At 37.9% G+C, this 26,686-nt stretch overlaps 2 protein-coding genes and 1 long non-coding RNA gene across 5 annotated transcripts; 1 reads left to right on the forward strand and 2 right to left on the reverse strand.

Moving 5' to 3' along the window:
- Window positions 1-2,976: 2,976 nt before the first annotated feature.
- On the forward strand, window positions 2,977-4,158 carry LOC103701707 (putative clathrin assembly protein At1g33340). Its single transcript, XM_008783872.2, has one exon. It carries the CDS (start codon window positions 2,977-2,979, stop codon window positions 4,156-4,158), a length of 1,182 nt encoding a protein of 393 aa, XP_008782094.2.
- Window positions 4,159-7,082: 2,924 nt separating this feature from the next.
- LOC120106688 (PHD finger protein ALFIN-LIKE 8-like) lies at window positions 7,083-19,341 on the reverse strand. The gene is made up of 5 exons (XM_039119726.1): window positions 18,945-19,341; window positions 18,787-18,819; window positions 17,824-18,052; window positions 7,759-7,879; window positions 7,083-7,658 (listed from the first exon to the last, which is right to left on the reverse strand). Exons 1-5 carry the CDS (start codon window positions 19,042-19,044, stop codon window positions 7,380-7,382), a joined length of 762 nt encoding a protein of 253 aa, XP_038975654.1. The 5' UTR covers window positions 19,045-19,341; the 3' UTR covers window positions 7,083-7,379.
- A 2,613-nt stretch (window positions 19,342-21,954) lies between these two features.
- Window positions 21,955-25,762, reverse strand: LOC120106689. Of its 3 annotated transcripts, XR_005508768.1 has the most exons (4): window positions 25,001-25,762; window positions 24,258-24,384; window positions 22,362-22,422; window positions 21,955-22,183 (listed from the first exon to the last, which is right to left on the reverse strand). It is a non-coding gene; the product is annotated as an uncharacterized LOC120106689 (long non-coding RNA). The 3 variants fall into 3 exon arrangements; XR_005508767.1 differs by lacking the exon at window positions 24,258-24,384 and having other exon boundaries at window positions 25,001-25,732; XR_005508766.1 differs by lacking the exon at window positions 25,001-25,762 and having other exon boundaries at window positions 24,258-24,994.
- Between the last annotated feature and the right edge of the window lie 924 nt (window positions 25,763-26,686).

A 26,686-nucleotide genomic window follows, 5' to 3' on the forward strand; every position in this document is an offset into this window, starting at 1 on the left:
TTAAAAAAAGGGGTATGTGAGGATCCATGCGGGCCTATATTTAGTCCTATATCGGTTATTTGCTAGAGATATTTTGCATACTTTTGCAAGACTAAGAAACTGAAAATATATCTTTCAACTAGCCATTTTGGATGGGGTCCTTGGTTGTGACACAAACAATCATGTGTGATAAATTCTTAGGACATCTTATTTGATGTCTATCCACTTATAGTAATTTAGGGGGGGAAAAAAAGGAGGTGAACCATAGGCTAAGTGGACCAATAGTGGGGATGCACTATGTTGAATGATAAGAAACTTATGTCTTTTAACAATTTGACATCACAAATACTCTCAAGGAGATTGATCTAAGGACAGTGTGCTTATTTTTCTATTACTAGGGGCCTTCTTGAAATACATCAGATGACCAACCCAACCTTTATACAACCAGCATATATAATGTTTGTTACTCAATTAGCTTTGGTGACTCTTAGTACATTTAAACCCCAAAGAGACCTTCAACATATTAATATGATGTGGTATAGTGACGAAGTGGGTGTCCCTCAACTTCTATGGATTCACCTCAGTGCTCATTTGAGTGGGCCCTCAGAGCGTTCTCAGCCTCGAACGTTGTCCTATGCTCTTTTGGTGGATAGCATGCGTTTAGATGTCATGTCTAATGCTCCAAGAACATTCGAAGCAGTTACAAGAAATATGATTGACACGACCAAAAGCAGGAAGTTTCTATGTATGCGAGAATTCTAGAGCATCATTGGCATTGAAGCCATTTTTAACACCATCCTCCATTCCACTTAATATCCCCTCTCCATTACCTTGATGTATATACAATTACCCACAAGGAAGAACAAATTCTATCATCAGGACCCATCTACACGTCTCAATTGATGCAACCTAGCTTCTCATGGGTATAATACTTCAGGTTGATGCCACTTTTCTCGAGCATCTGATTCAAAGATAGCTGAAGTTTTACAAAATCCCTTTGAGCTATTAAGAAAAGAAGTATGTCCCTTTTTTGGCCTCAAGAGATGAATCAAAGATCACCATGGAGATTTAAAAAGGCTGAGGATAAACACATTTTTCTTTCTGTAATTTTTTTTCCCTTAGGTTAGCAAAGGTGACTGAAAGTGTGACATTTCAAATCACTATTCATTTTTTTTTTTTTTTGTGGAGCAATCCACTGGAAATTTAATGTTGCAATGGCTTTTATTCTTATATCTTGTGTCATAACTCAAGATCTCATCTAAAAAGCCTAACCGGAAGGTATTATTTGGGTTCCTTGATCTATGAACTCGTATTCTTGTAGTTCACATGGGCTATGGGTCGAGTTCGTTCTGATACCATTTGTTACAACGTAAGACCTCACTCAAAAAGGCTAGCCGGAAGGTATTATTTGAATTTCTTGATCATGTATAAGTACCTAAAAATTTCTCAACGAATAACCGATATATAGGACAAAACACACGCCCGCATGGTCCGCACGCCTTGCACCTCCCTACAGTTTATTTTTGATATTTCTCTTACATTTTTCATATTTTTCTCTTCTCAACGGTCCTTCTTGACTTCTCATGAACTCACACATTCTCCACTTGACAACTCAAGGATAGACAGCAGGCTTCAGGGAGAAAAACAAGTGAAGTACATAGAAGAAGAATCTGTCAAGAGGACAAGAAAAGAAGGAATTTTACTTGAACGATAAGCTACATTATAAGTGCAAAAGTTGTTTTTGCTTGCATACTAATGTGTTGAATGCATTCGGTCCTTCATACAAACTTAATCTCTCTCAGACTCCTTCAGGTTCCATATCAATCAACACCCGTTATCCTTTACCTAGCACATAACACATTGTGAAGAGCATGTCAGTCTTAATATGAGGAGCAACCGCACAAGCTGCAAAGGTGTTGTTTAATGGCAGGCATCCTACAACTTCCTCCTTTTCATCCCAACACCTTTTTAATTGAATCATTTGCTCAGACTGTTCAATATTTATATTCATATCCCACTTTTCGCTCCATTCAACAAAAAACAAAAAAGAAGTCCCAGTTTTCGCAATTCAATTGGTTCATCCATCCATATATAATGGACTTTGTTATGGCACCATGAGACAATGGAAAAGAAGAAAGAGAAAATGCATTAGTTATTCTTAAGCATCTTGTTAGAATATGTCGACATGATGCATTCTAAGCTAGTTATCAAGCTCGATCGTATCCCCCTCAAATGCTCTTCTTAAGCTGTCAGGGGATAAAGTTTGACAAGTTCTACGGGTCATAGTGTTATAGAAGCTCCCATGGCAGATGTCTGTGTGCGTATGTGTGCATGTGTTTGTGTGTCAATGAGAGAGAGAGGGAGGAAGAGAGGGGGAGGGATGGAGGGAAGAGAGAGAGAGAGAGAGAGAGAGAAAGGGAGAGAGCTAGTTAAGGATATTGTGGTATGGAATACCATGACCACCTTTGTTTCTACTTCTATTCAAGTGGGAACTAAACAACATCAAGTTTATTCTCTTTTCGTTCCCTACAAGATGCTGTCGATGTTGATGTAGGAATCCAGGGAGAGAAAGGGCAATAAGTCAAACCCATTGTGAGGTTGCCAATCGGGCAAGGGTTTGATGCATGGGAATCCTATTCGCAGAGGATGGGATTCTCCCACCAAGGTCACAAAAGCGTTGACCCAGGAATATATAACAAATAGCTAATTGGATACTTTTCGGCTCGGCGCCATCTTTTCTCTAGTCATAAGACACCACCATAGATTTCTTCGTCAGGAGAAAGAATTCATTCAAATTTCCTGTGAGGACGACATGAGTGTTTACTCCATAGAGTCAAGCGAGCATCAAAGGCCTTTGTGGTATATATGGGTGATATCCAAGTCTTCCTGTCAAAATCTCTCCTTCTCCATCCCTGTAAACTCTCTCTCCCCTATGAGTGCATGTATGTATAAATCTCCTGCAACTTCTTCCCACCTCTGGACACTGGCAAGATAGTGATGAAAGTGAAGGACAAGCTTTGGGCAGTTCTCGGGTCACTCAGAGACCATTGCACCAGTAATAGAGCTGTGATCTCTAATCAGAAGATTCTCTCCGACATAGAGGCTGCCATTGTACGGTGCACCGACCACCACGACGTACCCATCGATGAGAAGTATGTACATGAGATTCTCTTCATAGTCTCAAATGCTCCTGGGTCGATCACCTTCCTTGCAAGAAGGATGTCTATGAAGCTCGAGACTGCGCGAGACCCAGTGGAAGCTCTCAAGACCCTTGTTCTACTCCATCGTCTCCTTCGCGGGGGTGACCGCTACTTCGAGCAAGATTTACGCAGCTCATGGTCTTCCAGAGACCTCCGACTGGATTTATCATGGTGTGCAGGAGCTCCAGACTTCTCTCACACCTTTCTCCTTAACTACTCGTTGTTTCTTGAAGAAAGGTTGGGATGGATCATAAACCAAGCTGGTATGCTGGAGCCAGTTAGACCATCACGCTCCAGCTTCCAGTCTTATGAGGAGGAGGCAGCTGAATCGGTCTTGCGTAGATTGATGAAATGCCAAGTGTTTCTCGACCGGGTCATGGCCTGTTTGCCGGTGGACATTTCATGCATGAGCCGTGTGACGCAGTCAGCTGTCTGCATAATCTTGAGAGAGAGCTTCCGAGTCTATGACAGCTTCTGTGAGGGGGTACAGATTGTGGTGAGCTCCTTCTTTGATCTTGAGGAATCCGTAAGAGTCTTAGCTCTTGACATCCTTAAGAAAGCTTGCAGCCAAACCCCCCAACTTCATGAATTCTACGATAACTGCAAGAGAGCCATAGTGGGCAAGAACTTGGACTACCCTTCTGTTCGAATTATTACGGCCGCGCAGATTTCATCAATGGAAGAGTTCTTGCCCGCCAAGCACAATAAAACAGTTTCGGTTGCATTTGAGGATGCTAAGTTGACGGGAAGGAGCAGAGAAGAAGAGTGCGCAGTGCAAGAAACTAAGTTGCCTCTATTTTCTCAAAAACTAGAAACAAAGATAAGCACGGTGTGGGTCGAATTCGACGAAGAAGACTCGCAAGCTTCTTCTACCTTCTCCTTTGTGGGGCCTGACAACCGGTCAGCAACTGTCGCTGATGATTTGCCAACTGAAGGGGAGAGTTCGACAACAGGAAAGCCATGCATCTACTATAATTAACCTTATTGGATTCTTGGTCTAAACACGGCTATTTCATGAGGAGTAGGAAATTATGTAAATGGATACCTAAAAATGGTTTCCTGTTCCTCTTTAGCATGTTTGGTTAATGGGCTATTGTGTCTTGCGAGTGGAAAGGTGGCTTTTGTTTAACTGATATTGTTATTGTTGCTGTTATTAATTTTCATTTTAACATAGCTAAGGAACTACTAGCTTCAGTTTGGATGGTTAGTGAGTACAACTTGTTTCTTCACCTGTCTGTAAATTGGGAACTTTTGATTAAAACAGATGAGGACACTTGAAACTTGGCTAATGACCTACTAATCTAGTTGGTTAATGCTTCTAATGAGGACAATAATGTAAACAAGGAGTGGTGCAGTTTTATAGTAAGATAAAGTCACCAGAATGAGTCATGCGAAGTGACTAGTGAGAGACCAGGAGAGATCAAGATTTATGTTATGCTGTCTGTGTCAATTGCTGGAAAAGTTTCCACCAGAGCTGCTAGAAACTTTTTTTTTTTTTTTTGGTAAATCGGCGGCTCACACACAAAGGATGTAAGTAGGACCCAAAGAGTAGAAACATTTCTTCAAACAAGCATTGTACTAATAGACTAGGCTGTTTTCAGGAGCCTTATTTGCCACTGCCTTCAGCAGTAGGTTTTAAGCTAAAGGGATTCAAGGAGGTCGACATTGGGGATCTAAGCTTCTTTGTTTTGAGGAGAGATAACAGGGACAATTGTCCTTGACTAGATGCACATCAAAGAGCTTGGAATGAAGCTTAGTTATGAACAGAATCGCACCTTATGCTGAAATCATTTATATTGCATTGTACCCTAGCCATTCCTACTGCACTGCTCGATATTTTGTTTTCCAATTTTATTGGATGTATTTATACTAGGCATATATGATACATTCGCCTCATTAAAAAAAAAAAGGAAAAAGAGCTTGGAATGAAGCTTATCTATGAACTAAATCCCACCTCGTGCTGAAATCAGTTAAGCTTCGTTTCAAAAGTCTGAACCATCTTCTGACTTCCATCATGCATCCACCAATTAGCAGATTGTTTAGCCCCATTGGCGAGAACTCATTTCCTCTGGTGGTACAAATTTTCCGGGAAGCAAAGAGCCTACTTTGTGCGAGCCAACATTCTAATTCCAAGGGCTCAAACCATACTTGAATTTGATTGTACTTCGGCCCTACCCAAGTAAGAATGGTTCCTAATCTCTTCTTTTGGTGACTTGAGCAGGGGCCAGACCATCCATCAAATTAATTAAATTATTCTTGGTGGTAACTCAGGGACAGATGATAGAATTAGATGAAGGTAAGAACCAGGACAGAAAACACTCCAACTGTAAAGCTTTGTCCAACCATTTTGGCAGGGCTAGGCCATGCGAGGCCATATTCCATGCTTTAAGAGGGGACTCTAAAATCTAAATAAATAGCATGCTGAGGGTTGGGTCTCTTCCACATGTACAAATAAAACTCAATTCTACATTATCCAAGAAACGAGGGAAAAAGAAATCCTACTCGGAGTCTATTCGGATAATCTAACAGAATTAGACTGGATTTCCTACTGAATTCAAACATCGAGAAGCCTATTTGGATGTGGCGCATGTTGAATCTTGTGGGAGTAATGATTCCTCCTGCAGACTTGGTCCACCGAACTGAGATTTAGATTGTGATCTGAGGATGGATGGTCTTTGGAAGATTGCAGGCTAAGTAGGCTTGCAGATCCGGTTTGTGCAGAATATTTCTGCAAGAATACGCAAACAACTGCTAGATGGATCAATTTTTCTGTTCAACCTTCCACTCAATCGATCTCAAAAGGTTAATAAAAGATGTTCCTTCATCGTTAAATTTCCTGTTGGTAATTGAGTCTAGTAGATGGATAAAGAGGCCAAATTAATATACCTGGTCCAACCCGAATTAGCTCGAGAGTCAAACAAATGCTTGCGCAGCAGCGTCTCAGATGGCAACCACTGGAGCATTCATGGCGGATTGGAAATTCTAAAACTGCAAGAATTTATTACAATATAATTGCGCAAAGGAGGGGTGGCCTGATGCTGCAAACATGCTAAGTAACTCTCAGCGAGCAGGTGAGCGGAGGGGATGTAGAAAGGGGAACCAATTGGGTAAAGTAACTAATCTGAGGAGAATCTTGAAAGCCATATGCAATAAAAGTACTAACCATACATACATTGCTCTTTGAATTAAAGACCTACTTTTCAAGGTTCTCATTATTTTGATGGTGGTCTTGTGGCTTCTTTCTACCTTTAAAGAAAAAAGCACCTTCAATCAATTTGAAGAAACACATTCCATGCACGTTAAATAGATCGTTAATCAGCCGCGACATAGCATTGATAAAACTCGAACAGAAGTCAACATCTAGAGAAGCAAAAGCGAATACTATATCCTACATCGAAAATTACATTCTCAAAAATTTCAATCTGTCACAGTTGCATCCGGATGCCTTCCTCCATCATGTGCCATACGCATGCCATCCTAGAACATTTTGCAATTAATTAAGTAGCAAATTTGCTTTTCATAATTTGTCACCTATTTTATTGGCTTGCATGAAGCTTATGAAAGGAAAAGCCTCATAAAGTTGTGCATGCTGATAAAAACTGGCTTAAAAGGCAATAGAACCAGTCTTAAAATTCGTCCACAATGAATTTCATTGTAAACAAATCTTGCAATACCTGGAGGTGATTAGTCGTACTCAACGATGAGAAGAAAAGAAACAACTTTTGAAATACTCTAATAGTTTAAAGAATCATAGTAAAGGAGCGATCATTTATACAAACTTTACAGATTTAAGCTGGCCAACTCGGAGGCTGTCCCACCACATTGACTAGGATGCATTCCTTGGAACTCCTGATAACTGATGATTTTCCTTCCAAAAAAGCATGCAAAAGACTACTGATCAAATAGCCAAGAAAGAAATCAGAGGTCCTGAAGCAGTAGAAAAGGTCTGCCAAAGGAAGCACTCTACTAGATTAGCTAAGAAAGTGTTCGGTCATAAAAGAAACATCACCAATTACCGGCTGTTGACACTAAATAGACACCAATTATCAACAAGAACATGTCCAATATGACTAAATCAAGTCTAAACTGAGATCAAGACTCAAGCACGCAGGTTTGTTCACTGCTGCATCCAAAATGGTTCCCCCCCTTTGTATTTTTACCGCCCCTATCTCTAAAACAACCACAAGCTTTCCAGTTCCATCATGCTCTGGCCCTCTTATTGCTACAAGCAGGGCATTTGTACTGCTTGATGTGTTCAGCCCTAGCAGGAGTGATCCTGACACACTTGCCATGAAACCATCTCTCGCAAATGTCACAGCAAATCCAGAATTCATCATTGGCATAGTTGTCCCCACATGCACCACACAACGTGTTCCCATGCTCTTCTTCATCCTCCTCATCTTCTCCTTCACTCTCGTCCTCGTCTTTTGGTGGAGGCATCTTTGGGGCCTTTGTATGGGGCTCAGACTGACGTGATGGCTGAAAGTAGAATAAAGAACCAATATGCCAAAAAGGAGGAAAAATAAATTGTGATGGTTTTGAGAAATGGACAACAATGATGCGAGACATTCATATTCACCTTTGAGCCAGACTTGCTCTTGCTGCTGCTGTTGGGCTTTTCTTTTGATTGCTTCTTGGCAGTTCCTGTCACAACCTCATATATAGTGGGGAGACCATTTATCATTTGGAAGAGTCGCTTCCTGTAATTTCAGCCCCGAAAGAAAAATATATCAACTACCAGCAGTTTCCATCATAATTTGGAGTAGAAGTGTTTAGAATAGATACACCGTTTTTTTATTTAATATCATCACATGAAGCTGGGTATAACAGAATTTCCTTCAGCAGACAATGCTATCTTCTAGACGCAAGCATAGTACTTTCTATACGAGATCTAAATCTCCTATCAGCAGAGCCCTTGTGCACTCATTCCATGAGCTTATGAATAGTCAGACTTTAAGAAAAGTAACACCTAGAAATTAGAATGATGCGAGGCCATGGGCAAAATGGCTGTTTGGAGGTCAGTGTGGAGGGAAAATCCAACACCTTCATAGAGACTTCTATATACCTGTCTATATAGCTTAGTTGTCCAGCAGTCTAATATATATTAGAAACCAACTATATCCTATGCAAGTCGTAACAGAGAACTCCTCTAGTAGTTCATATACCGTGAAGCAATACTATTAGATGCAACAGTTAAAACAGAATTTCATCAGTCCACCCTAATGATATAAACAAATAAAATGCACCAAGACATGACAAGCAAAATAACAGGGTATAAAAAAAAGAATTAGATTATATAAGAAGACCAAGAAATTATAAATGCTGTTCGCCAACATAAAAGTCAGTGTGGGAAGCTGAAGACTACTTCAAGATAAAAGATGAACAAAAAGGTAAAAGGACTATAGCAAGATTTAAAAGGTATAATCCACATGGCGATTTATGCTTGGAGCAACAATAGGAAGTGGGTCCACTAGCATGGTAAGGAGGATAGGGTGTAGAAAGTACAAGGATACCTAACATGCCATAAATTTGCACCTATCAATCTCCAACTAGAGACAACCTAGAATCTTTTTTTGGAAGGAAAATGAATATCACATCTCGGAAACTTTGATTTAATTTTCCCATCTTGTGAGCATGTTGCAATTGAGAATGAAGGTGGGCAAAAAAGCAATTGGGAAATACAAAAAAGGGGCATCATTTGTCAGATCAGACACCTTTATAATAAATCTCAGAAATGCGGGAGTCAAGGAGACAAGAAACTTACCAATCTAATTAGCAGATGGAACTGTATAGACAATTTCATCCAAAACATTTTTTAACCCATGAAATGTGTAATTCAATTAACCTGGCCTTGCACTTGAAGTCCAGAGTGGTGCAACTTAGGTGGCCCTTGAAATGAAACTGAAGGATTATAGGGCATCTAGGGCATTGAGAACTTTGGGTTAAGGGCAGATGAAAGGTTTCAATGTTTGCTGTTCTGCAACATATATAAAATTTGATTTTACATCACATAGCTAAGCTTCGAGGTTCCTGTGCTTAGACAGCACTCTCAAACATCGGATTATTGCGCCAAATATTTGAGCAATAACAGAAACAGAAAGGAAAACAAAGCAGTTGCTTCCTTAACTCTCTCTTTCCTTTTTCCTTTCCTCATTTTTTGTACGGACAGGTGGAATTGAGCCCTAAAAAATATATGACCTAAATAATGAGACAGCAAATCTGGAATCACTTCTTCCTTCTCCTTTAGGTATACTAACGATAAATAAGGCACTTAAATCCTCCACCACTTCAAGTATGCTCTGCAAAAGAGTAATTAGTAATCCTTCAAATTACTGAAAAGTCCTTTCATGTTTTGCTCCTATAAGAATCTTGCGATCTCATTTTCAAATTACAACAATCCTAAGTATGACACTACGTAGCTGCCTCCTTCCCTCTAGTAAAGAGCTCTTTGAGAAGCCCACCATATCCTGTCTCGTAGTACCATAATGAAATCAAGATTCAATTGGAGAGGATGCATGATGAAAGCGATCAGCATATTAAACAGAGACAAAGGTTGACTGAGGGCACGGTATTTCGGAGAAAAAGAAGATAATAAAAAGGTAAGGAATGGCAGATTACTCCTTGAGAAGGAAACTGTGTATACGGAATGTGAATCATGGAGGTAAAAAGTAAGAAAACTTATCAGAAAGATCTTTAATAGTTTGGTGTAGAGGAAGACTTGATGATATGGAGAAATTCTATTAGGGAATTTGACATCCATAGAAGAAAAATGGTTTCTGTAGTGTACCATAAGGACAGTGGAACGTAGGACACAAAAGCCTCATTCCATAAAAAGTCATATAAGAAGCCAATTTCATGACCATGTGTCTTAAAAGTCGTGTAGACTTCTTATCTGGCACAGAAATACACAAACACATGCAAATATATATGTACATATAACGTACATATGTACGTTTATGGGGGATGCATACAAAATATATTAGTCTTATAAAGCCAATTTGGTTCTCAACATCATAACCACCTTTTGTATTGAAAAATCTGACAATGTTTAGTCAAATATTAAGGAATAGATGTTAATCAAATGTTTTACATTTCCAAAACATTGATTGTATGAAAGATCTTAAAATAGAAAATGAGCCCTCTAATAAAATTTTAGCTTGGAAGGAAGACATATAGTTTGCATGTCAGATTTCTCATAAGATTCAAGAAGGCACATAAGATATGAAGATAGATTTTATACAAGCAGAGGGTTAAGCATGGCAAGTCACACAAGAGTTTGTCATGAGCGCTGCAACCTCCCACGACCCCACCAGTGTTTTAAAATCTAATTAGATTAAGCTTTTAGTTCTCATATCACACATTCATTCAAACCTAACCCTTTCACTGTATGCACAATCAAATAAATAAAAAATCCAATCCTCTGCAGCCCCATAAAATCTACAAACACATTAAAAATCAAAGACTGTATTAAGCACCACATTACCACCAGATTCATTGACCATGATTTACTATATAGACTCAGCATCATCCATAACTTTGATAGATTGATCAGGAAAGCAGATTTATTTGCTTTGCAGAATCCAAAGTCTTGCGCCCTGCAACACTTTAAATGCCTCAACATTTCTAATATAATCCATAGACTTTCACTGGAACCTTCTAGCGTTCATCCAAGCCTAAATTTGCATAAGCATACTATGAAGTTGTATCTAATATCCACTGGAAAAGTCTCATCTCCTAACTTCTACTTCTGCTGGTATGTAAGATCTCATCATCTCTCTTACCAACTCTTTTCCATACACAAATATTATGCTACAAGGATCCCAACAATCCAAACTTCCTCACATTGTGGTAGGCTGCATCTTATCCAGTGCCCTAGTGCCAAAGCTCAACGCAGACAGTTGCAACATCTATTTTCAAAAGCCTGTCTCAAGCAATTATAGCTCCAGCCATCAAAGTAGCTATACTGGAATTGTCTTTTTTTTTTGAAGGTAATAGAGGAAGCAAATTGCTTCCATACTGAGATTATCAGTAACTCCTACATCATCATATTCCAAATAATGCCCTCCACACCTTCCATCACAAAAATTTCTTACTGTATACTGGGAACTCTTAAGCAACCATCAGTCGTCCGTTGGACATTCCACGGTTTCCTCAAGTGATAAGCATGAGGAAGAAAAATTCTCTCTTCAATTTCTTTCTTAGAGGACCAAGTTAGCAACAAAAGTTACTGCATGCTGAAGCCTAATGGGCATTTTTTATTTTTGGGGAAAAAAAGTTACTGCATGCATCTCCCAAATCCCCATACGGGTTAGAAGTCAAATCTCAGCAGCCACTTCCTCTCTTACCCTCTCATAAAATATGTATTTTCAAAAATAAATAAAAGAATTTTGATCATAGCTCTCCACGTGCATTGCACATGTCATTATCTATTATCCTAAACCCAAGCCGTTGTGCATCATAGTGAAACAAAGATTGCTAGAAAAGATGTACAGCAGTTGCAACATCATAAACAATGTCGTAAAAGGCACTTTGGCAATCGCCTAGGTGCTGCAGGAGGCAAATAGACCTTTGAGTGCCTCGACAATCCTTGGTCAAGGTGATTTTTGGTAAGGTGACACCTAGGTGAGCACAAGGGACAAAGTGAGAGGTGTCCAGGCGATGCAAATGCAATGTCCGGCATTATACTTCTTTTCCCTTTTTGCCTATTCTTTCTATTAGAGCCCTTATAAATAAAAGGTTACTCTAGGATGCTCTATGGTTTACTTTTTTATTTTGGTTATGTTTTGTTTAAAAACATCAAAAATGGTTTGGGAAGTGGTATTTTGTTGTCATATTTGAATTTTTAAGCTATTTTAGGATCTCCGGTAATCTATATTTGATACCTTTCGCTCAAAAGCATGGTATGGAAAGTGGTTTTTTGATGTGATGTCTTGAAAGATGTGGACCATTATATCCAATGTTACTTATGATTTAGATGTTGAAATAATGTTTGTGTTGCTTTGGATACAAATAGCAGGTACTTCTGGTGCACTTATTTAACTTTTCATGAACCGGTGTGCTACTTTCTTTAGGCAGGCGCCTTTTGGGCACCTTGTGCCTCAGGCAATATGGGTTCTATCACCTTAAGGGCGCCTTTTCCTTACCCTGATCATACAACAAAGAAATTGGTAATTCACCAAGATCACAGTACTAAAAATTTTACAAGGAGGAATCTTATCCATTTAATTACAAAGATCAATCACATGATGATTCAATCATTTGATCGATGCCTGTATTTCTATCTAATAATTCCACCCCCGCACAAGTTTTCAAGAATCTAAAAGCAGGTCATATTTTGTAAAATTTCTTATTTATTGTACTTCTTACATTGGCTAATAGGGTTAATAAAGTAGCCAACCAGCAGGAGTTTTCAAGCGATTATGCAACTCTTATTGGGAATAAGATCATGATCGTGTAAGTTATTTAGATTGTATGACTCCCATTTTGACTAGGTATAATGCCAAAAAGTTCATTTCAGTTACAAGTCCCAGAATTATGACCAATTACAGAGTGGTTTAAGTGCCTCAACATGTAAGGTTGCATGGGAATCTAAACTGCTACCAAAAACATTTTCTAGATTAGGCACCAGCTAAGCTTACTAGAGGTCACCAAAGCAATCAAACCTTTTTCTTTTCATTCTTCAAAATAAAGGATACATACTTATTATTGGATTCCAACAGGTTGGTGCCATGCAGGCCTGCATATATGAGGCCATTATTGTGAATCATATGAAACAATCAATTTTGCAAACAGATTTCTCAAGGGTTTCCACCTTTCTAAGTAAGGTGAAGATTTACTCCTCTCTTAATGATAACTCATAAGAGCCGTTGAGTGATGGCTTTCAAGATATGACAGAAGTAGCAACCCCTCTGATATCCACAATCCTATTCTTTTGTTTTACATATTATTCTTTTTGTTTTACATACTTTTTTGAGTCTTCCCTAAAGCCAGTGAAAACCTGATCCAAGATATGTCTCAAAACCTTAATCATCCTCCTATCATACCCTACCAGAACTTCTAGGGCTTCTTCTGCTTTACAGTTCAAACTCTATTAATTTACAAGTATCCAAATTAAAAAAAACCTAAAAACGACATATTAGTCTCTTTCTTAAAGTCCTACTTATCCCAATGATCACCTGATAATCATCCCTTTCCCCATATCAAATCCCAAAATCAACAAATTGATGACCTTCCTGTCATGGTTTTTTTTTTAAAGCATTAGCTGTCAAACCTCTTCTCCAGAATCAAATCTACAGAAATCCATATCCATCCACTTCACCAGAATCAAATCATCAGAAATCCATATTCACTAACTTATCAATAAGATCAAGAATTAATACAATAAAGTTACAAAAAACCTCTCATGATCAGCATGCAACCTTTAGAAGCACAGAATGAAAACTCCCTATTTTAACATCTTAATAAATCTAAAAGAAGCCATAACTGAAGCATACAGAAATTATATGGTCTAAACCCATTAAATTAACTTACATGAAAAGGTAACTACACATCCATTATATATTATATGTACTTTCACTTTATAGTTTATACACAATAGCAAGAGGAGAGAAACTTAGCAAGTCTATCCAAATCATGCAATCATAAATGATATTTTTAACTTATAGTATAACATAACAAGTATATACATCTAAAATATGCCACACAAAAGATATGACACGGCAAGATTTTATATAATACGATTAAAGAAGGTAACATGAACTTGATATTTTAACATTTATTTAAGACATATATGTAAGGGATCAATATTACGGATTTGGCTTATGTTCTTCTCTTGGAAACAATGATTCGAAACAACATTTATATCAGGTGTGTGGATTGAAAGTTTGAAAGAAATGTGTCTATAATATGTAATAATACAATGGCCACATGAAATTTATACCAAAAACACATTACGTCAAACCTGATCAGTATCTTAAACTTGACCAATATCTCTAGAGATCAGGGGCATCATAACATTGGAAATATCCTTACGGAACATGGAGATTGTCACACATAAGGAATATTTTTTCACAATGAACACCATACATACAAAGCATCAAACCTGTCAATATTAGAATATTTGATAGTCATGCATGCAAACTTCATGCGTCATTTGCCAAGAAATTTATAAAAGTACATCCTGTGATCATGTTGATAGAGGACTCTTAAAGACAAACAAGCATCATGTTGATAGTCATGCATGCAAACTTCATGTGTCATTTGCCAAGAAATTTATAAAAGTACATCCTGTGATCATGTTGATAGAGGACTCTTAAAGACAAGCTAGCATCAATGAGGTGAGTAGTGACATGTAGAAACTAAATACTCAATACATCAACAACAGAAAAAAAAAAAATCAAATGAGGCATTTAATAGGTGAAGAAATTATTGGCTGTGAAAGAAGAGCACATATGCATAAACAAATAAACAGTTCAACATGACTCATTGAATCTAAGCCTAAAGGGGCAACAAAAAATGCGATTGCATAAAGATTTACATACTGAGATTTCCTAGCCAAAAGCTATTGCATCAAGCATAAGGTCTTATAAGCAAAGGAAAAAAGAAAAGAAAGAAGATGTAATTTAGTCATGACTCAATAGGAAGTAGGAACTTTAGTCACCAGTAGTGAAACTAACCAATGTCAATGTGCTATCAACTACTGGCAATTCTAGTTACCAAGTCCTCACAGAAAATTACTATTTTTCCTATAAAATCAATTCCAACAACAAATGAAAATGTCAAACAATTTCTTCACGCGTAAGTTCAAAATGCTTCCCTACTAGTTTCCAAGTTAGAAGTAGTAGAAGAAAAAACCTTGCAGGACGTCAATAAAAGATAAATTATTGAAGAGATGTAGTAAAATGATATCCCTATTCAGCATAGATCAAGTCACCCATCACTTGCACATCAAAGTTAAGCAAAGTTTCAAGCTACTAGACAAGCAAAATGCACAAAAAAAAGGAAGCTAATGAAGGAGATATAAAGCATATGACTGAAAACCAACAGGATACAGAAAGGCATTACGTGCCACAAATTATTAATAGATACTCCAACCCAAAGGTCATTGCTAGAAGACCCAGCCATAGCCAACATATTTAACAGCTCCATTGCTTTACATCCAATGTGTTAAGATATCCATAACATCCATCAATCTCCATATTCCACTAAAGCAACTACTGCATGCAAGGAAATCTGTCTATCATTTTTTCTCTACAAAGATACTCCCTTGCTAGTGAATGAATGCCAGTTTCTGTTTATTGCTCAGAAGAGAACCTTTCTCGGTCTCATCTGGTCCATTTTTTTTTAAGAGTTAGAAGGAAGAATTCCTTCAAGTTATTCCAAAAAGTAAGAAGCCATCCCTGTAGATCAGGATAACAGGCATATGATTCTCACAAAACAATAAGCAAGGACTCCTTAACATTATGTCCAAAAAATGCAATTTTTCCATCTGCCACTGATCTGTCTTATTTCCTTCACCTACTACTGAAGATTCCAAGGGTTTCTCCGTTATTTCATTGCTTATATCAATTTCAAATGGTCTTCTTCCACACAGTTACCGTCACATTCGAGTCCCATCTGATTGGCAAATGTTAATGCCTAGAGCATCTCTACAGACACAATTGTAAGAGAAGTGATTACTTAAATAGCCTCTACAGAAAAGATTTGATGGATGAACCCTGTCTCCCTTATGGCTACTCGCACACCAGCAGATGCCAATTAAGCATCACAGAATTATAGAACCATTAGTATTAGTTTCACCCATCGCTTGACAAGCAAATCCCACTCAAACTGCAATTTTTCCTAGTCCCTTTCAACTTAAATCTGTAATTTTCTGTCATATAGACATTTCCAATCAGATTCCATGGATATTACTGTCTTTACCATTTTCCCTTCTTTTAAAGACAGCAAACTTGCCTTTTTCACTGCATAGTCTACAACTTCACAGCTAATCCAGCCATCCTACTAGCCCTTTTTTTGCATGCCATTAAACTGGAAACCAATCTGATTTTTCGTAGTATCCAGCCACTGTATGCAAAAGCTGTCTAATTCCTTAATTATTCCTTCTCTAAAACCTTCTCCCATCAACCACTTAACCAAACTTACTTATTTCTTGATTCTAAATTACTCCATCTTTTCATATAATTCCCAGACCTTGGATTATCAGAATATTTATCCCGAATTTACCAAAAAATATATAAAAACAACCCAAAATTAAAATGAGGCTTCCTAACATTTATGAGGCTATAGAACTCTCTAAACACAATATGTAACTAAAACAAGAGGCCACGCTACATAAAAGCAAAACTTAATAGACACATTCAAAGAGGCTCCAAATAATTCCAACAACAAGAGACCTTCTACAAAGCCAGTCATAGTCCTTCAACAAATCACAGTTGCCAGCTAATCAAAAAAGTAGATGGCTCCTACTTTGACTCAAACATCTAACTAAATCTTTAGTACAAGAACATATAAACATATACAGAACTCAAATCTAAATATATAATGAATTTAGATTCAAAATTTGTAGGCTCCCAATCATAACTGAGAAGAATGCTTTGGGACCCAAATTATTAGACTTCCACCATGAAGCCCTCTTTGGCACGTGGTTCATAATATGCCAATTAATTAACCAAATATATTATTGGTCAGAAATTGTTGTGAAATTTAATATCTACATCTGAATATGCTAAACATAAAAAGAGAACGAGGCTGCGAACAGGCAATAAAAATGTAACTTCACACAATGTTAAGACAATTTAGCAAGTTCAGACCAAAATGACAAATAATTACAAATAATCAAATTTCAAAAGTAGTATACCACAAAGAGGAAAGACAATGTAATCAAAAACTAAATACATAACAAATCAAGAATACCCAAAGAGAACACATGAAGGAATGCTTCATTTTCTACTTAAAATCAGTAAAAAAACATTAAGCATGGTGTCTAGGCTGCCAAGATGCTTATCTTTTTTTTTTGGTCTTCTATAACAGTTCATTTCTCACGAAAGTATCAATTAAAACTCTATATCAAATTAAGCATGGTTTTGGCTGCTGAAGTTTTTTCAGCTAGATGAACGATATCTATTACTTCATCCAAAAAAGGTCTCTTATTGGTAGGTAGCAAAACCAGTAGTCAATATATTAGCTGCACAAGGTGAATGTAGTGCAATCTCTATTGTAATACTTGCATATATAAGCAATTCTATGAAACATGAAGATCATTTAATCAAAAGTCAGCTATATCCAAATAAGTAGGATGAAGAAATGCAAATACAAAATTCCATAATCCAAAACATGAAAACATGATCAGATCAACAAAGAAACAAGAAAACTATTGGAAAATGATAAATATTTGTAATTATTCTGAAATATCTAGATCTTATGCATCATATCAATGTACTGGAAACAAGAGAACTAGGTTTAGCTACTAAAATTCTCTATTGAATGTACCCTAGAACTAGAAAATTCTCCTACTTCATGCACCTTTACATAAATCATTGATGCATAAATGTAGCAAGAACCAGGAAGGTACTATCTCCAAGAGTGAACAACTTAAAACAATCAAAACAGATACAAGAAAAAGATATGAAAACAAAATAATTACCTGGATTCTTTATCAAACCCAAAACGCGCACCAAAATAGAAGGCAACAGCCAATAACCATGAATCACTGTGGACTGCAACAAGTGACAACCAATCCTTCTCATCCATTCCATCTCGAGCAAAATTAATTCCTAATGCTGGTTCTGGAAGTTCAGGAGGAACTTCCTCGGCAGGCAAGGTTACTTCCCATGTTTCATTTGGAAGTCCATATAAGCATAAGTTTTCCTTTTCTGTACCCACAATATTATCATGGCATTAGCATGAAACATTCATCCCAAATAATTATCCACGAAACCCAATAGATTGAACCTTGTTCAACAATTTATATAACAACCCTTTTCTTTTAGTGTATAACCAACCAACCACCTGCCCACCCACCCCACCCCCCCACCCCCCAACAAAAAAAAAGATTCTGAATTCACAAATTACTTAAAAATTGGGAAGAGTTATGAAATTGTTCATTATACAGCAAAAAATAGCTTGCCAAAAAGAATAAAAAATAACGAGCGCTCAATTTGTTTGCTTTGAACAAACTTGATGCGCAAAAAGAACGAAGTCTTTAGCTTAAAACTATATAAAAAAAAAGTAGTCCATTTAAGGGCAAGCCTCCTAAGTTATCAACAATACTGGAAGTTGTCCAACTGTTACCTAGTAAAGAACTCAGAGGCATAAGACATCAATATATAGAAAAATATCCTTCTGAAATTCATGGGAACACCAAAAACGAAACGAAATCCAAAAACAAAAAGCGTCGAACAAAAGCAACCAAGGGGGATGCTGGCGGTGCTTTCAAAAAATCTTTAATTTTCTTTTCCGGTCCAACAAATCTCCACAAAACAAATACAAAGGGAAAAAAAGGCAGGCAAAGCCTTTTAAATGCCAAAACGGAACAACTCGAACAACACAACCCTAAAAGCCGGAAACCCTAGCGTGAGCGAATCAAAAATAGAAGTTGGAACCTCACCGGGGTCGCACTGCTGGTAGAACTTCTCAACGTCTGCAACACGTGAAAAAGAAACAAAAATTCGCAATAATCAACATACAGAACAAGAATCAGCTAATCAAGAAAACACCAAATCCTGCCAAGAATCGAAGGAGAGAGTGAGAGAGGGGTGGGGGGACCGGTGGTGAGAGCTTTAATCATTCCAGCCCGGCGGCCTCGGAAATCCCGGAAGACCTCCTCCGGCGTCCGCGGATTGTACGCCCCCGCGCCCCCTTCCATTTCGAGCAGACAAAGAGACCTTGCGAGTTCTTTAATGGCGATAACGATGAGGGATTTCGCCCAACAAACCCCGTAGACCGGAGCAAAGAGAGCGATAAAGAAGTCAGACAGAACAATTAGGGTTAGGGTTTCTAGTGGAGAGAGAGGGGGTTCAAATCCCTCCAATAAAGAGGGAAAGTGGAAAGAGCGGAGAAGAAGAGAGCGAAGAGAGGAGAAAAGGCGAGAGGGTTTTGAAGGGCTTTCTTCGTTGGCTTTGGTGTTGATTTGCTTTCTTTTTTTTTGGGGGGGGGGGGGGGGGGGGGGGGTCCTGCATTCGTTCCCTCTCCTTCTACGAGCTGTTCTGGTTTTTTTATCGGTAGTGGTGGGGTGGGGTCAAGGCGTGGATGGTTTCTTAAGTTACCGGGAGGTTATGTGACCCACGGGTGTAACGTTTGGGTCCAGCGCGGACTCCAAAAAGTTTGAAATAACGGATAATTTCAATGAAATTAATATACGGATAATTTTAATCATTAAAATTTCTTCAATCTATGTGGCTTCTAAGATGCAATTCAGTTTTTATAAGTAGAGTTTTTTTTCCCCTTTCGGAGAAGAGCAAGTCTATTTATTGAAAGGTGCGGCAATAGAGAGGCAAATGATACCGGAGCATCATAACTGTTAGAAGAACTATTTATTTGTATTTATAAATCTTCTCTCATAAATGATAATAGTATTTTTTTCATTAATTTCTAAAAATAACTTTACATTATCAAATTTTTATAGAAGATAATACGATAAAAATGAAAAGTCTGGTTTTGTTGGACTTCTTTTGTTGTCTCGTTTTTGTTCTCCTTCATTCTAATGATACCTTCTAATCATGGGAGATAAGGAGAAATTTGATAGAAAGAGCGGTGATATAAGTAAAAATTGACGAAGAATAAAAAAACATATATATATATATATATATAACCAAAATATTTTCTTTTTCAATCAAATTATTAGAATTTTATAATTATTTTTTATTTTTATGGTGATTGAAAATTTTAATTTTTATATTTTAGATAAGATTTCTCGTAAAAACGCATCACTAGTGAATGCATCTATAGTAAATAATGCGTTCTTTCTTCTTGAGTCAACTCTTGATAAAAAAAGTATATCAAGTTGGATGGAAGAATATTTTTTTTAACATCAAACCTCTCAACTTGCACCTTTTTGGAATCTATATATTTTTAAACTATCACTTAACGGCACGTGATACAATTTTTTAACTCTTAGTTAATGGTTGTTTTACATCAAAAAACCTAAGATGAACGATTTGATTGCAAATTTGAAAGCAGAAGGGGCCACAGGAAAAGATAATGAACCTTGAGGGCCACAAAAAATTTCTACCCCTTATTAATTTATATAATTTATCAAATTATTATTAGAATTTGAGTTCAAATGAAAGTCTACTAAGATTGAAATCCAAAAGGAAACATCAATAAAAGCATGACACATATTGGGCCCCATGGATGGGGGACCACTCACCGGATGCAGAAGGGTTAAAACTTATTTCTTGGGATTGAAGTCAAACAAAACTTGAGGGCTTGTGAAAGGTTAAAAAATATAATAGTAATAATTATAAGAGAGGTTGAGGATAAATAATGACAACTATGTGGAAAGTATGATAAAATAAACATCACAATTATGTTAACTCTTGCTTCTGAGTTCTTTAGAAGGACTGGAGGAAGCATTTGAGGTTTCCCTCATCTTGCCAAGATTGATAAAAAAAATATATTTCTTGCCACAAATATAGTTTGAATGAAATTCGAGTGAAGATAAGATTATACATACTTATTTCTTGTTTACAAAAATTAAATATTAAGACTGGACTATTGGGATGGCTAGCTACACTGTTCTTGAGATATCATATACCAAATCAATGTCTTTCCACAACCACATACGCCCAAAATTAGTTTATCTAAAGATGATTTGTGTTATCTAAATATCCACAACATTGGAATACAGGATATCAAAATTTAGAGATGACTTATGATCTCATAAAGATTATAAGATGTCTATGACTTCTTACCGGTTAATATTATTTTCTATTTAGCAATCTTCATAATACCATACAAATAAGGATGTTATCCAGGCATCCTGAGAGGGAGTGCATGAAATTAACTGGGGAAATGCTGGGTATGTTTTGTGCACATAAAAATTTCTCTTACCATGTGACATAAGAAAATTTTGATACAATTTGTAAGAGAAAATTTCTCTTACCATGGGATAAGTTGAATATAGACTCCCTAACCCAGCATTTGTTAGCTCAAAATCCTTCTGTGCCCAATAATCAGGATTAGCCTTTTTTTTATTTTTTTTGGGCAGAAGGCCTTGCTCTAAACCAAAATACCATGCAGGCAGTTAATATGGCGCTACCATATTTTGCTACATCAGCTCATCCAAGAACAATACCTAACTGAAATGCCATCTTCATACCATCAGCTGACCAGTAGATTTCCAAATCTCCGTGCGCGCGCAGAGAGAGAGAGAGAGAGAGAGGAGATTTATATGAGACTCTTTTAGTAAATCCGAGAAATTATATCATACACCATATGCACCACATGGCCATGCACCATGTCAATCACCACATCTTCTTCCTCTGGGCCAATTACTGAGAGGAGCGCATGATGAATGGAGCCCATAAGAAGGATGTGGGTGATTGGCGTGGTGCACAACCATATTGGTGCATGCTGTGTAGGGTATCATTTCTCACTAAATCTTCCAACTTCCTTGACCAAGTGTGGCACCAGCTCGGTCTACAGCATAGGTGGCGGCAAAATATTCGGTTCTTGTGCCTGTTCAAGCCAATGTGATTCAGTGCCGAGAGGCTTTGAATCTGTGTTGTCTCAACCTGCATTGCCTTGTTACCACAAACAAGCAAGCCAAAATGGATATAATAAAATGAAGCAGCAGCTTTACACTAAATGAATAAATTACAAGAAGAGAATTGTTCAAATAACACACACTCCAAACAAAAAAATTACATAGACAATGTGTAACTTTATTTTTGCTCCACTGTCAGATTCTGGAGGAAAGATTGAGACTTACCTGCCAGATTAGGCTTCCCAGGAAAAATTGTCAGGATTTTGCAGGAGACATGACCTAAATTTGCAATCTTAGCCTGTCCCATTTGCAGCATAAGCATAAAACAAATTTAGGGGGAAAACGTTTTCCAGTAGGACACATGAACGAAAAATAAATATTGAATTGTAACGCCATCCTAGTTCGAAGGTACATTAGCATAGAATATCAAGAAGCAACTAACAGAAATTTGGGAAAAGCTTTTCAATTAACAGTACCAGATATCTTATCCACACGGAAGTCCTGCGTATCCTACATTCTTGCATTACCAGATAGACCCTGCATCCAGAGAGCTAGGAGGCTCCTTAATTGAAACACAATAATATTCTTTGCCAATGAGCTTCATCACCACAAAAATCTGACCAAATCTATTATTTAAATCAAGAGAAATCTTACACAAAACCAGTCTATCAAGCCTGTACAAGTTCACAGCAAAATTGAAATTCAACAAACAAAATGATTAATAGAATGAAACACTATTCCCTGGTTATATGTTATATTAGGGCACATACTATACCCTTTAACATCTCCATTAGACACGAAAAACATACAGCTACTGCTTCTTGATATGAGACAGTTATTTTGCCAGTTCACTGGCATCCTTCAGCAGTTGCATGAAACTTTATTCTTTCAATAGAAGAATGTTAGGCCAGTGCCTGAAGCTGAAGGAGTATGATGTGATCAATATCGAGGTTTGAAAGGTTTGCTAATTCTTCTACGCCCCCAAACGAGGAGCGATATCAAAATAGGCACCAAGGTCCTTAAGCAAAATGCAGAGACATCAATGAATAACCCTCAGATGCTCCCAAATTAAGTCAAAAGATGCTGTAGTACTAAGGCAAATTTAGCCAACACATCCTGATTGATATAAACTCAAAGAGAGGTTTTGCATTATTATGATAGACTGACTTTGTAACACAGATGCAAGATGCACTGGGATAAGTACAGTCATCATTGTTTAATATGTCAAACTATGGAATGAAGTCATGAAGATGCTTTCGTCAAGGAAAAATGAGTAGTCCTAATTCACTACCCAGCTACTGCTGAACAAAGACCACCATCTTCCAGACATTACAGCCTCTGCTGCCACTAATAGTAGGGGTATAGTTGCATCAAGTAGTAATGCATGAGTATACATGCAAATTTCAAGTGTACAAGGTTATCCAATGCAAAGAAGAGACGTATCTCGGAGTCTATATGAAATACTTCCATGTTTTAACAGTTTTAGTTGCAACCATGATGATGCATTGTGGTTTCCTAACTTACCAAGTAAACGTGACGCATGCTATAAGACAATAGAGACAAAAATTGTGATTGAAAATATATTACTGGGAAACCATATATAAAGATAATACCATGTAGCATACCTTGCATATGTTTATCAAATACTGGACATAGACTATAAGATTAAGGGTACAGATACTGAGATACATAAAAACTATTATAAGAAGATTTGATATAAAAAATGACAAATAATTCAAACTATTTATTTTAAAAATAGATTCCAACCAGCAACATTTTTGACCCTTATGGATTGAGTAGCATCATTTTTTATCATCTCTGCAACTTGCACGATATGTATACAAACACCTTACCAAATACTATATAATTAAAATTTTCAAACTCCACGATACTAAAAAAATTTAAACATTAGTTGTTAACATAAGTTTTTGCTTGTCCCTTATCTCTGATTTTTTCACATCTGGCCATTACTAATGCTCGGATAAGCATTCAAGTCCAGCTCTATTGTCTATGCCCATGCAGCATTGTATTGACTACTGACATGTTTCAAAATGGTCATAAATCAAAACAATTCTAGCTCTAACCTAGCTGTTATGAGTTGATTGCTGTCGTTGATAAGTACCAAAATGATCGAATATAAAGCTGTAACCCTCTAGCTGAAAAGTAAGTATTTCATTGTTCAACGACTTTAGGATGTGTAATAATGATTCCTGTAGTCATAAGTTCAACTTTTCAAAATCATACATCAATTTTTTCTTCATGTCTCTAACACATTTTAGGTAGTAAAGAAAATACCAGCAGTCAAACTAATTGCAACTTATATTTTACCTAGAACTGTTAAACACAGAATACTTCAAAGAATTTGATCTTACCAATTTCCTGTATCCTGATGCACCTCTTGTCCTGTCTCTTGTAAATCTTCCTCCACCACATCTAGTATGACTTGAAAATATCTTTGGTGATCAGTCCAGTGTGTCACAGCTTAAAGGCTTTCAATATCTGATTATTCGTCCCCATCAATTGTTCTCAGCACCCAAACAACCAGCTAAATAATTTACAGAATGCCTCAAGATTTAAACAGGAGTCATCAAATCGTTTGATACATATTAGTTCAATGCCAGCTTCCCTGTACCTAGCACTAATAACTTCTCAAGTGCACCCTTCAGAACAAACAATATTTTGAATTCAACCATGTACATAACAAGTTTTTCAAAGCTATATGCACTGCAGCAAAGTGCATATAAAGCTTCCTATGGTTCAATGATCACCTCAACAGGATCCGAGTCCATCTATAAGTTGCATATGAGCCGAGCACTATTCTAACTGTAAACTTAATTGGTTTTGCTTCCTTTCTTTCAATTGAAGCATACAATTCTGCATGTGCAATACTTGGAGCCATATACAAATATGGTTGCCTATTCATCAGGATATGTTTACGACTTCAGAACATGCATAACTATTTACAGCTACATGCATTATCTCCCATAAATTAGCGTCCTCACAAATCAACAAAAAGCAATAAAGGATAAGTTGAATTCAATGACAACTTATCAGATGTTAACAAAAACAAAGAACAGAATATGATCTGGAATTGATCAAGCTGTTGATACTTTACCTTGTTCCATTAAATGATGTTCCCTTCTTTGCAGCAAAACTTCTGAAAAGGTCTTCTGCAATGTCCCTTTGCGACTTTATATATCACCATGGATGTAGGCATGTAGCCCCCTCTTCTGCAAATATAATGGCATCACGGCAGAAATCATTGCAACACCATGTCAAAGCTTTGTGACAGTTACTTTGAAGCAGACCACAATGATCATAAGACAAGATGTTACTCCCGGCATTCCTCCCTTCTCTTCCCACCGGGCTCTCCGGCGGGACGGGGAGAAGCACGGCATCGGAGCTGGGGACCTCAACAAATCTTACGAAAGAACCCTTTTATTTTGAAAAACTATTCCCCAAGGTCAGAAAAATGGATTCATTACCTCCCAAACCAGAATCGTAAGCAAAATACAACCGAAAAAAGGAGAAAAATATGGCAACAATGGTATCGATCGAGAGAGGAGAAACCCTAAAAATCGAATCTTGCTTCGTCTCCGTCTCTAAGTCTGTTCTTCTCGACCTTTTCTCCAATAATTTTGGTAAAGAGATTCCATCTTATATCTCCGGTTGGGCGGCGAGGTCTAACCCTACTTTGTTCGCTCGCAGAGGCCGCCGCTGTTCCCTCACCACGTGATCCGCCCCCTGGAGTTAACTATCCAGCTCCGGCAACCAGGGGCCCACCCGATCTATCGATATTCACCGTCCAATTGATGAGCCCAACGTCAGACGTTCCTGATTAGTGACAAGGGTTCCATACGGCAGTAGCTGGCCAGTTTGCAGACTTGTTAGAAGACCATCAGATCGGCTTGTACAGCACATCAGATATTGCTGGCAAGGAATACTTATACTTTCGGCGAGCGCAGGGTGTCACCAAGATTTGTTGCAGAGTTTGTTCGAGCACAGACCATGGAGATTAAGCCCACCTCCTCCTCAGATAGACCTTTGATAGCTCGGAACACCTGGAGTTCTCTCTCTGCCCGGGCAGCTCCTCAGACGGTATCTTTTACCTGGGAGCCCCCATCCCCGAACTTCCTCAAGGTCACTATTTCGATGGGTCGGTGTTGAATGGCGGTACGCGGGGCGGTGCAGACTTTATCATACGGGGCCCGCACTTTAGGATGGTGGCTGCCAGCTATTTGACACGTCGGTTCCAGGGGCAGAGCTGCGAGCTACCTGGGTGGGTCTTCAACATGCGCGGGTGGTGCTGTAAGCCAGTTCGATCATTCTGGAAGACGACTCGATCATGATTAACGGATAAATTCAAAGGGGTCAAGGGATGAGAGCACGGACCACTTCTTGATCCGCGACATAAGGATGATGATGAGAGATGGGGGCCTTCTAAGTCAAGCATGTATTTAGAGAAGCTAATAGGGCGACCGATTGGGTGGCTGCCTACGCGGCCCACCACTCAGGGTACACCCTTTGGTCAGGAGAGGGGGAGCTGCCACTGACACTCCGCGAGGTGTTATATGTTGACTTTATTGGGTGTATTCGTACATGCACTGTATGAAGCACCCGTTTTAAGCAAAAAAAAAACAAGTAGCGTCGCCCGCCGGATCGCGCCATGCACAGATCAAGGAACTCCGAACATTTCCATTCATCTATCTGCACATATCTCGAAGTAACTATTGGACAATCCAACAGCAGATTTACAGAAAGATTAAGTGAATCTTTAGTTCACGTGAAAGGTACAACCCAA

The sequence above is a fragment of the Phoenix dactylifera genome, unplaced genomic scaffold, assembly GCF_009389715.1.
Source record: "Phoenix dactylifera cultivar Barhee BC4 unplaced genomic scaffold, palm_55x_up_171113_PBpolish2nd_filt_p 000605F, whole genome shotgun sequence".
NCBI lineage: Eukaryota > Viridiplantae > Streptophyta > Magnoliopsida > Arecales > Arecaceae > Phoenix > Phoenix dactylifera.